The 12,719-nt window shown below is 40.5% G+C and overlaps 1 protein-coding gene across 3 annotated transcripts in view; it reads right to left on the minus strand.

The window, feature by feature from the left end:
- Positions 1-4,739: 4,739 nt before the first annotated feature.
- SLCO5A1 (solute carrier organic anion transporter family member 5A1) overlaps positions 4,740-12,719 on the minus strand; it is a 137,919-nt gene continuing 129,939 nt past the window's right edge. For all 3 annotated transcript variants that reach the window (XM_058528844.1, XM_058528843.1, XM_058528842.1), the window contains one exon: positions 4,740-10,822. In XM_058528844.1, the coding sequence (XP_058384827.1) occupies positions 10,365-10,822 (458 nt within the window). In that variant the 3' untranslated portion in view covers positions 4,740-10,364. The remainder of the gene's footprint in view (positions 10,823-12,719) is intronic.

Raw genomic sequence — 12,719 nt, forward strand, 5'->3', positions numbered from 1 at the left:
GTATTAGTTTGCTAAGGCTGCCATAACAAAATACCGCAGACTGGATGGCTTAAACAACAAAAACGTATTTTCTCACGATTCTGGAGGCTGGAAGTCCAAGACCAGGGTGCCAGCAGGTTTGGTTTCTCCTGAGGCCTCTCTCCTTGGCTTGCAGATGGCCGCCTTCTTGCTGTGTCCTCACATGGCCTCCCCAGCATCTCTTCTTCTTATAAGGACACCAGTCATATTAGACTGACCTGACCCTACCTCATTTAACCTTAATTACCTCTTTAAAGGCCTTATCTCCTGAAACAGTCACACGGGAGATTAGGGCTTCAATGTATGAATTTTGAAGGGACACAATTCAGTCTGTAGCACCATAGTTTCATCAAGAGAAGAGTCCAAGATGATAGTGTTGTCCAAAGGCACATCATTGTGCCTTACTCCTTGTTCCTTCCCTAGGGAATGCAAATAGGCCAAATGTTGCTATTCTGGAGAAAATTCCATTTTAGTTCAAGTCAATAACTATTTATGGAGTACCTACTATGTGTAAAGGGCACAAGAGAGACTATTCCAGAACTTGAAGTGCCCGTAGAGGTTGGCTGGCCAGCCAGCCTCATTTGATCTGTGAGGAAGCTGACGCCCACAGGGGCTGAGCTGGTTCCCATCTGCCTGTTCCCCACAGATTTAGAAGAGGAAGAGATTTAGCCGAGGCGAGGACCAATCCCTCTCCACTTTCTCCTTTTCAACACACATGCGTGCATGCACACACACACACCCGCCCTCAAACACACTAAATCGGGAAGAGAGGCCACAGTGGGACCCAATTGGTAAGGAGTAATGGAAAGAACAATGGACATGAAAATTGAGGACCTAACTTCACTGCAAGCTCTAGTTTTTACTACCTGTGTGAGCTTGGAAAAGTCACCTAACCTCTCTACGACAGCTTCCCCAACTATAAAATAAGAGTTTTGAATCAAGGATGGCAAATACATAGCATATATGCTTTCTTTTCCCAAAATGTGTCCAGGGAAGACACTGCTAATTCATGAGGACACGTCTCCATTAAGCTAGAACATTTGTGTCCTCAGAATTCTTCTCAACGCAGCCAGCTACTATCAACACTATTGAATTGGTTTTGGGGTGTGAGACGAAAACGCATTTGCCACACCCAAACTTGATAATATCTGAGGCTCCACCCAGGCTTCTTTAAAAAAAAGAAAAAAATTCCTATGACCATCAGCACCCACAGGGTGTTTTGTTAAGAGAGAGGAATGATACTTAACACTCCCACCCCACGCCAAACGTACCTGAACATGTTGACTTTCTAAAAAAGATTTTTAAATGCTTATGTTTCAGGACTTGCTTTAGAGCTGATCTGATCTCAGATATAAGAAGGTCCTCAATTCCCCAAATTAGTCCAATTCTGCTTGAGATTTTCAAAATTTATTTTGAAAGAAAACAAAGATCTTTGGTTGATAATTAAAATATCTAGAGCAATTAATACCTTGATATGGTCCACCACCCTGTTCATTTAGGTCCTCATGACATAGAAGCTGCTGTGAAAGCTGTAATAGCCCCCTAAGCCCCTTTCCCACCTCCAGCCCCTCCTGTCTCCAACACATCCCACACTCACCGCCGGGTGAGGCTTTCATTGCCGCGGCCCAGATCTCAGCCTCCTGCTCAGACATCTTCAACAAGTTTTAATGTCCTCTGTGCAGCTCTAGCCTTCCGTCCAGCCACCTGCTCCCCTCTCCACCTCACCTGTCACTACTGGCTTCCCCTGGATTGGTGCCACCTTCCCAGGTATGAAATTTTCTCTAACTTTCTATCCACCCACCTGGAGTATATCCCCATTCCCCACCTCATTCCTCATTCCCGTATCGTTTCAAATTGTACGTTTTCCTTCCATGTAAACTTTCCTGGAGTCCCCCACCCCTGGACATAATCTCTCTCCCCTTTACGTTCTCCCCCAAGTAAGAAAATATTCATGTTGTACCAAGTCTGGAGCCAACAGAGGAGAATAACTGGCTACATTTATAACCTTGCTCCTCCCCTCATTTCTGACCAGGAAACTTACCTCATGTGACTATTGCTTGTATTGGTCTAGTCAGTTCACCTTCTTCTAAGTTGTGTTGTTGCCGTGGGGACCTCACCAGCAGAGTACCTTGGGCTTTATAGTGAGCCCACTGCTGCATGAAGTAAGTAGAGAAAATGGCTTTCAACAATCAGATTGTGTCTTGTTGGGACTAGGGAGTCCCCGTTCCCTGGTGTTAGGGGAAGCACTGCAGAGGATTGGGGGGCAGAGGGAGCTACAAAGGTTGAGGTCTTTTGTACTCAGCATTGCCTTGCTTTTCTGCTGGCAAATGGACTTGGTGAGCCAAGGTGTCTACCGCTGTTCTGAATTTCTAGTCCCCACACCAGTGGGCCTCCCAGGACTCAAATTCAGAATCTGCATCCTCTACCCCCATTCCTCTTCCCCGACATTACTCCACCTCCCAGCCCCAACAACACAGGTGACCCAGAGCCAGAATGGAACCAATCCAACCACTAACAGGTTTTAGCAGAAAAGAAGAGGTCATCGACCTTGCTACCCTAATGCCTATCTGGTCACACACCACTCAACCCAGGAACCAGAAGAGCCAGGGGATCAGTAGAGCATGTTTTCCATAATGGCCATTAGGTGTCACTCTAGTGCAACTAAAGACGTCTTTGCTGGGAGCCAGGACTTGCCCCCTGGCAAAGCCACCACTTACATTGATTTCTAAAGTAGCAGCACTACCATTTTCACAAGAACACATCTAGAACAACTTGATCCATGGCAGCCTTGCTCTTTCTTCAGCGCCTAGGATCTTAGCCATTCCAGCAGGCCCAAGAGCGGTTTTAGGTTTCTACTGATTTATATCGGTGTTAGAAGTTGGAACTGCATCAAACTTTGACGTTTAAATTCAAAAGTGAGCACCGAATATCCATCGCCTTGCTTTCCAATGACTGTGCAATTAAAAATGTTTTTTGGCTTCCATACGCCGAAGCTACAGAGGCCGTCTCTGCCCAGCTGGCAATTTTAAAAACAAGAAAGGAACTGGATGCTTTTTAACAGTTCGTAAAATGCTGAGGTTGTACCAAGTCTGCGGCTAAAGCTAGGAAGATGAGTGGCCACATTCATAACCTTTCCGCTCTCTTCATTTCTTGAAGAGAAACTTTTCCTCATGTGTCTATCTATCTCAAAGAGCGCAATATCCAGAATGACTCAGCCTCTTCCTTGAAAGTGTGCGATATTTAAGAGATTCGAGAGAAATGCTATTGCCTACATTGCACACATAGATTGAGGAGAAGACTTGGGCAGGGGTTACTATATGCTCTTTGAATAAATGGCTCCCTTGATAAATGCACAAAGCCGTGGAGGAGAATAAGAGTTTACCTGGAAGTGAGCACAGACACACGCACTCTCTCCAATAATTCACGTGCCGTGGGCTGCTGTGACCCTTTCGTTCAAGTGTGCAATGGGGTGACGGAGTGAGAAATGGAAATCAATTGCCCTGCTTTCCACCTATCTAGTGCTCAAGGCAGGGTTCTACATATATCCACCTTGTGCTTCAGTCCCTGAATCATGCTGTTATTTCCATGGCTCCTTTACCTCCTTTCGCCTCTCACCGGAAAGTTTTAGATGCCAGTGTACTTAGAAAATTCTGCCGTCCGTCAGAAGAGACCTCAAAATCTAGTGCTTTTTCTCCATGGATGGAGTCTGAGCACCAGTTCTTCCTCCAGTCTCAGGCCAGCTCCTGGGCCCCCATAGCAATGATTAGTTTGTTATTTAGTGTAGATTGGGGAAAGAGAGCTTTTAACTGCTTTGTTGACCAAGTTTTGATACTTACTTCTTTGGAAATCATTCTTTCTTATGCTTGAGACTTTCCCATTGTTTACCAGTTTTTAGAACAAGGAGTTGAGACTCCTTTGGATATCATCCTTAAACTATCAGGGTCAACTGTTTGGCAAAGAATAATACCCACCAAATACTCACCATTGGCTTCCCTACGCTTCCAGGACCTAGCAGTTAGGCAGGGACATGGAACTAGCTCAGGCTAATGCAGTGGGACACGTGTCACTTCTGGGCTGAGAAAGAGAAAAGCCCCTTTGCCTTTCTCTGGGCTCTTCCTTTCCTTGCAACTAAGATCAACCCTGAAAGTTCCACCTTGAAGTGTGGCTTCAAGCGTGGCTTCAAGATGGCGGAGCCTCTGTCAGGTTGGGTCCCTGACGGACTATGTGGAATAGACCCATATAGACATGTCATGGAAATGAGAAATAAAACTTTGTGCTATGAAGCCACTGAGATTTGAGGATTAGCATGTTGTAGAAACATAACTTAGCCTGTCCTAACAAACCATATTCAAGGCACATACTTCTGCAATCCCAAAATCTGTTTGAATTTAAGTCGATAAGTGATCGACTACTTAAAATTATTCTCTTTGATGACTCAATGGAAAGTGTGCTACTTACTGCAGGCTCCTAAAACTATAGTCCTAATAGGTTACAGGTAGGACATTTGGCTTCAAGGCAGAGTTATCAGTTACATAAGGAGTTCATTACTGTCATCTTTCAGAGTAAGTGGTGGGCCATTTAATCCCATCAAACCCGTGTCTTCATTGAGGGAGGGATGGGAGATCACACTGGCATCATTGCTTCGTCTCTTCAAACAACAAAAATCCTGAGACAAACTAATTTCAATCCAACACGCTTTATTCTTTTTTTTTTTTTTTTACTTTTTTTCTTAATTTTCAATGATCAAGTATTCGAGATGTTGTAAACCAAGGTTTATTAGTACATTGACAATAGATTTCATTAAACACAAGGAAATTATACATCTTTTAAATTACCCTAAGAGGTCTCCAAATAAATATTCATTTTTAAAAATCACAAAATCAAACTCCTTTATGCAACAATTCAAAACAGCCTTTCATCACAAGCACACCTCTACACACAAAAACACACACGCTGAACACACACACTCCACTAGGATCCTAATGACAGTTTATTTGACACAGTATTACATTTCCTTTAACTAAAGAGTTAGATGCTGACCTGCCTGTTTCGTGCTTCTAAATTAACATTTGGGGTTTTGGGTAGAGGTATGTATTTTAAGAAAAATGCCCACTATAAAGTCTTTCCAATTATTCTTATTCTTCATGTCTAGATACAAACTTTAAACTTCTTTTGTTCACCCCTTTGGTTTAATATCTCCCTGCAATTACTTTAGTTTTCAATAATATCTTCTTCTTGGATTTTAACATGTAATAGTAGAATATGAGAAGAAGACAACACCTTCAAAACCCCAATATTAAAAACACCTTACATGGTGTAAGTGTTTTGGAGAAGAAATAAGAAAAGATTATCCGAAATATTTTTTCCCCTCTCTCTGAAATTATTTTTAGCATCTGATTATTCTTGCTAAAATAAATATCAAAAGCGCTGAGTTTTTCCATAGAAAAAGTATTCCCCCTTACACTCTTCCTTTTTGCATGTAACGTTCTTGGATTAACTGTAGTAATGAGAGTAATGAGTACTTGTTTTCTGGGAAGTTCTTCAGATTTCCAAAAGCAAAGCACATGCAGTCCCTTATCAGTGAAATACTGTGAATTCTGTGGCGCATTTTTGTGGTAAGCATGCATCATCAAATACTTTTAGCACCGAGGCATTTTTTTTTTTTTAATGTTGCAAAAGCAAATACCCAGGGAGAGTTTTCATCATTCTTGACCCTTCCTAGGGCTGAGTAAAAATGAAGTGCTTAAAATAACGTCTTCAAATATACACAGATCTGATTCCAATGTAGCAACAAGTCTGGGACAGATACAGCCAGCAGCATCCTGGAAGATGAGGAAAGGAAAGAAGGCAGAAAAGAGAAAGCGCACAAGGCCACTAACTTCGCCTGCCAGCCATGGCACTCGCTTCAGTACTGTGAAAGAAAAATGCAAAAACCTGTAAAGGCTACCTACTGGTCTGTGTAACAGAGAATTAGCAAACCTGCAGTCTAGGCGATTCTGGGATTATACAGTATTTTGATATCTATCTGCTACTTAGAATACTCAGTATGCACCTATGTATCAATAGTTATATTCATGTTTCTGTGCCATTTCGGATGTTTTAAGTACACACAAAATCACAAAGTATAATTGGCTACCACCGCAGACTTAGGCTCTCCTGCTGCTCCTGGGCACACTAGAGAATTTCCACAAATGCTTCAGATCCATTCAAACTATGAAGCTTCTCTTTGGTGCACCTACAGTTGATACAAAACAGGCTCCAAAAAGAAACTTTCTGGTTCCAAGTCCACCAACGAATGCAAGCTAGAATTGCCGACTGAGGAAGAATTTTCTCGGTGGTTGGTGAAAATGTAGGACTGCCATTATGTCCTAAAGGTAACTCCCTTCTCTGATAGCTGACATTTCCAAGTGCATGCTCCAGTTTGCTACTAACGGTTAACAGGCAACAATCGGGTCAGAGGTTTGGGATGTAACTTACAACATTTTGTATATGTTCATTTAACATGTAACACTTTGTATATGTTCATTTAAAACTTTTATTATGAAACTTAAACTGATATTCACCAAAAGACTAATGGAAATGTTAACATTCTGAAAGAGGGGGAAAAAAAAAAGCATACACTTGAAATCCCCAAAGCTCAGATTCAATTAATCTGAACCACCTTTCCTCATCTGTTTCATTTCAGAAACTCTACGGATATTCAACGTTAACACCAAAATTGGATTTGTTCTATATTAAATATGAACAAGAAATAAATACTTGAGGTATATTATGACAAACGATTCTGAATATAACACTTAGCTAAATAAATGTAAATTTACCTTGAAAATCTACACATTAAATTTTGATGTTTCCTAGAGAATTTTTTTTCTGTTTTACACAAAGAAATAACGACTTCCTCTACTCTTCAGAAACAGTAACACATCAAAAAATGACATGCTTTACTGCACTATCTTATAGTCACTTCTTGCCTTTGTTGACCAAAACTATTGTGTGCATTACGTAGTGTAAGAAGGGGGTCATGGAGACGGAGAAACCTGTGTCTGAACCCTGACTTGGCTGCTCTGTACAATCCTAAACAAGTCACTTTACCTCTCTGAGCCTCGGTTTTCATCATCTGTTTTTAAAAATCAAATAAAAATAGTTGTCTTGCACAGTCATTCAGAGGATTAAAATGAACGATGTATAGTAAGTGCTTGACAAAAGGTTCTGCAAATAATCAACACTCAACAAATGCTACTCTGTTTCCTCTCTGCTCCTCCTTTCTTCCCCCACTTTAGTTCTGAATGACTTTTGATTGTTTTCAAGAATGAAATCCACCTACAAAGGATAAGGCTTTCATTCTAATGAAGATAACCAAAAGAATGTGCTCCAACCGCCCACCCCACTGGCCAGGAGTGTCTCAATTAATAGGCTAGACTCAAGGACATTATATTTGCATATTAAAGCCAAATAATATATGAATCTACAGAGTTTATAAAGGAATAAGATGACCTTTCCTCAAACCAAGTAATTAGAAGCCTAAGCTCATGGACAGTGGCAATTCAACTTATAACAGGAGCCGTGACTATAAAGTAACATGGCCTAATTTATTAACAATCATATAAGAACCTCATATGTACAATTAAATGGTATCATCTATAAAACAGTTGCTCAAGTTGATTATGTAATATTCCAATGATGCTACCAGAGCCCAAAGCACTTTGGGGACAACTCTTAATTGGTACTTATTCCAGAACTTCAGTCGCCCATGATTTGTACTACTTATTCTACATTCACCAACAACACGTTAATGATACACTTGCTATTTATAGGTATTGGATACTCGAGGAAGTACAATGTTAACATTGTGGTGCACAATTCAGGCCAATTAATAGGCTAGACTTCAATTCTGGCCTAATCAGCTCAAAGGATTTCACAGAGTGGCAGATGGTAATTGGGTGAAACGGTGCCTGATAGAGAACTGGCTTCCCGCCAGTGCTTGCTGAACTGGATGACTGTTCAAGGTAGAGAAGGGGAGTACTCTCTATTTATACCTGATGAGTCCATCATTTCCTAGCCTGGAGTTCTGAGAGAGGTTCCTTTTCAAAATGTACTACCAAGAAGAGAGAAATTCTAAGACTGTTGGAACACACAATCTTTAGCTACAAATAAAAAAGTGCCAATCCCACCAAAATTCTCTCAATGCAGTTTCTTAACCATCAGAGGAAAATTAAGAAAATACCACCTCTCCCCAACCTACAAATCTTTAGCTCCAACACAAAAGGAAACTTTCTCTTCTAAGGGATCAAAGATCTCCCATAAAGGGAAAAGGGGAACCCTGAGGCCCAGAGTAGACACTAGGTTAATCAGTGATATTCTCTGAAGACCTTCAATATACACCATGTTGACCAAAGTTTGACAGACACCCGTGTAATTACAGGCAACACTGGTTCTTACAACTGAGCCAAACGAGACTGCTCAAAAGGAAGTCCTTGTCACCTGAGACCACTGGCCCACCCCTTGTAGACATTATTCAGTCTAATAGTGATAACCCTCTCCACAAACTGCATGCAACCAAGAGAATCATTTGGCCAATGCCATTTCTCGGTAGAGAGGAAAACAACCTTGTACCCAGGAATATTCACGAAACTCTACTGGTACAGCCAAGGATGGAGGGCAAAAAGCCTGACTCATGGGGCAGTTCTGTCAATCATATCCCCTCTGTGAAAGAGTGTAAAGCAGCCAAGGAAACCACTTCTCAAATTAGCCCTACATAAGCATAGGCTCCTTGGCAGAAACAGTTCACAGTTATATTGGTACTTGGACCTCACAGTCCCTCCTAAATCTGAGTTGTCATGATTCTTTTTCTGAGCAGCGAGATCCCATGAGTTAACCTGCAATCAGTTTACAGTGCTTCAGGAGGCATCTACCATAAGAACCATGTAGAAAGCATTCTGTGTGGCGCCTAAGTCCAAGTGATGTGCTGGGCGGTACTGAAAAGGATGATGGATAATGAACCCAAAGTGTGTTTAGGAACAGAAAAATCCTCTCTCAGAATCACTTCACGGAGGTTACAGTAGGAAGGAATCAAAGGGAGGTGTGAAATGATTCTAACTCTGCTAAAGTAAGATTCAGTATGACAGACCAGTTCATTTTAAACAAATTTCAATCATGACTTCGGATCATATTCTAGATCCAGCTCACAGATCTCCCTCTTCCTGTACTCAAAGTGACTTTCCTATCATAGTATAGCTTCCCTGATATAATTACTCGATTTCAGGAGCAACCACAGCAATTTTCTCTCCATAAAAAAGAAAACAATACAGACTTGCTAGTGCTTCCAGGTATATAACTAAAATGATCAGGTGAGACTCAATCTTACTTTTGTGGAATTTCTTTTTCCAACTATTCTGAGTGTCAAGGTTACAATTCTTAACTACACTTACGTGGGCCCTTAAAAGCTAAAAGAATTTCTGCAGCAATTTTCTTTGGATGAGAAAGCCATCACTTTCTTTCCTTATTATGCATCTCAAATTACAGTTTCTAGCCATATCGTTTAGGACACTAGACTTAAAGCCCCTTACAAAAGAATCCTGGCGTTTATATTGAAGCTATCAGATTTATGATTCAGCAGCCTCTTTCACTACCTTATGATGGGGCAGACAGACTAAAAGAGAATGTGTCTTATGAAATGAGGCCGCTGTTCCTTTTATCACGCTATGCATATGGTTCCTTTGAAGCATTTGAAAAATTCTACCTGATTTATAACTCTGCTATGGCTTAAAATGCTATTAACAGTACTTTAGGGAAAGTTTAGCTTCCTTTTTTCAAAAACATATCTGCTTTAGTTTCTGAAAGCAAAATAACATGCTGCACTTATATTTTCCCAATCAAATTGCATAGTTGAGGCAAATTCATTTGTGCTTTGTAGCAGAACTCACAGTAGGTGTTCATGTCTAAAAACTTTGACTTGTAAATGCAAAGTCATGGTCAAAAGCTCACCTTTGTTTGGAGTGTATGCTAATGATACGCACCGCCATTGCACTTCTGATGATTTTGTTAACCACGTGCCTCAGCCTGATACCACATTAGAGCATGAGCATTAAATTAACATAGTGGAAATGGTAACAAATCTACACGCCTCCTTCTTGGAGAGAAGGGGGGAAAGGCTCTTAGTCTTGTTGAGGTATCCAGCCCTCAGTCAACAGTGGCTGAGTTTTGTATACTGAGTTTTGTTGGTTTGAGGATTGTGTCTTTAGAGGTTAAAAAAAGAAAGAAAAGAAGGCACGGGTGTTTCTCAAGTCGCCATATTCAACTCAACCAACAAAACTAAAGTCTTCCGTTTTCAAGATTCAGGAGGGAGGCTACATGGTAGCAGGGCTTTCTTCCAGCCCTGGGTCTGGAGAGGAACTTATTGCTTCTGGGAAGGGCCCCGGATAGGTCTGTGCTGTGTATTGGATCCCTTTCTGCAGACCAGTCTCTTCGTGGAATTCTCCCTGGGTGCTGAACGCTGGGCAGGATCTAGTCCGGGCATACTTATCGGCATTGTCGGTGTGGCCCACCGTCTCACTCACAGTGCTCAGGGGGAATTCTCGCCACCTCTGCCTCTGCAGTTCGTCCTCCTTGTATTTAATGGAGTACCAGGCCAGAAAAATAAAAATAAAGCCAACAAATTTGAGGGCGGCCGCCAAACCGAAATAGACAAAACGAAACGATGTCACATTGTACTCCCAGCAGGAGCCCTGCACTCCACATTCCTGTTGCCAGAGCATGCAGGTGGTATCGATAACTGCTCCAAAGTAAATCGGAGTAGGAATGTATGCTAGAGTGGTAGAGAAAAAGAAAAGAAAAATACTTAGTACATCTTATAAGAGAAAACAGATTTGTCAATTGGCAAGGTGCTTGTTGGCTCTAAACTCAGTTGAGGCGAGTGGTTTTCTTGTGTTGCTTGATTTTTTAAAATATGTGTCACACCTTATCATAATATATTTATTATAAATTTATAATTATTATTATTATAAAAAATTTTATAAAATAAAAATTGTAAATGCTTTAAATCTCCCAGTTTGCAACTTAGAATGTATTAATGATTTTTAGGATTATAAAAATGTCTATTGCTAAAAATGCAATTAAGGAATCTTTTTAAATTTAGAAATCAGATTCTGTCATTAAATACTCAAGAGGCTATACTAGAACCCTTCATGAGCCACTAAAATTCAGTACACTTAGCTCTTGTGGGTTGGGTTCTAGTCCTTGGATGCAGGAAGAGTATAAGGAAAGCATTGTCCCCTTATAAGTCAGAAACCACATCAAATGGCAACTTTCTAAAGGTGCTTGGGGTATGGAAATGATTACGGCATAAAATTCATCTTTGAAGCTTTTGAAACTTCTGTGATGAGTAGTAGCTTCTTTGTTTGGGCTATGAGGTAGACATTCCTTTACTCTCACATGAAAGAAAGCCTACCCAAATAGACTTCCTTCATCACATGTTACTACCTTTGCTGAAATGTGTCCCCATCCCCAACTTGTTCACCTTGCAAAATTCTACCCCTCCTTTAAATTCCTGACTCACTCAGATGCCACTATATTCCAATTGCATTTTGTAGATACCTCCATTTTATCAACTATCACATAGTATTTAAATTGTTTGCAAAGCTGTCACCCATAAGCTCTTGATGGCAGGGGCCATGACTTTTATTCTTTACATTCCAAAGACCTATCAGGACAGCCCAGGGATCCTCAATAAGAGTTTACAGAAGGAAGTGATGAGAGGAAGGGAGTGAAGGAGGAAGGGAGAGAAGACAGGTGGGCTAATAGCCCAGGAGGCTGTGAGTGATACATTTTTAAATATATTGTATTCATTTAAAATGAGGTATATTTGCTACAATTAAAATTTAACATTATTAAAATACTTAAAACTCTCTTTTTGCTTTGGAATTTGGGGAAATGGAAATTGGCTATACTTCTTCATAATCAATAGAACTTAAGGTTGAATTAAATAATAAACGCCTGAAATGTTCTCCCCCGCCCCATTCCTGATGCTGCAGCGTCTGTCCATCTGTTGACTTACCTTTAGCTCCGCATCCATATCAAATTGCCACAACTCCATGGCAACGCAGATACGCCACGCAAAAAGGAGAAACTATTTTTTTCTTTTCCTATTCAACTACCCCTTTTCAACAAATTTCCTTCTTTGAAAATAACTTTAGTTCCCAATGAGAAGTATAAGGAAACTTCTTAACTATACCAAAGTATGTCAGAATTTCCTTTAATCACCATGCTTTGAAAAATGGTAGCTTCAAAGTTTTATTGGTACCAAAAAACAAGCCATGTGTTCAAAGCAACTAGAAGCCTTTGAGGCTCACTGGAAAGTGTTCATTCTTGGACTGAGCCATCAATCACAACATAAGACAAAATGAGAATTCCAGAGAGGATTAATGTTTCCAAGATCAGATGACACCATTTAAAAATGTTTCACTCTTCAAAACTGAAATTAAAAATTTGAATCAAAAAACTAATTTTTTTGACCTATGGACAATGATATTGATTACTGGGGGAAATAACACCTGAAGAAAATGATAGACTGCCACTGAAGAAAGAAAAAATAAGCTTGCTGATGAGGAAGTCAACTAAAAATACATTGAAATTGATCAAGGGAATGGGCTACTTCCCATGCATTGTCCCAAGACATCACAGAGTGACGTGGTGTTTGTAAAATC

This window comes from Diceros bicornis, chromosome 33 (genome assembly GCF_020826845.1).
Source record: "Diceros bicornis minor isolate mBicDic1 chromosome 33, mDicBic1.mat.cur, whole genome shotgun sequence".
Classification (NCBI taxonomy): Eukaryota; Metazoa; Chordata; class Mammalia; order Perissodactyla; family Rhinocerotidae; genus Diceros; species Diceros bicornis.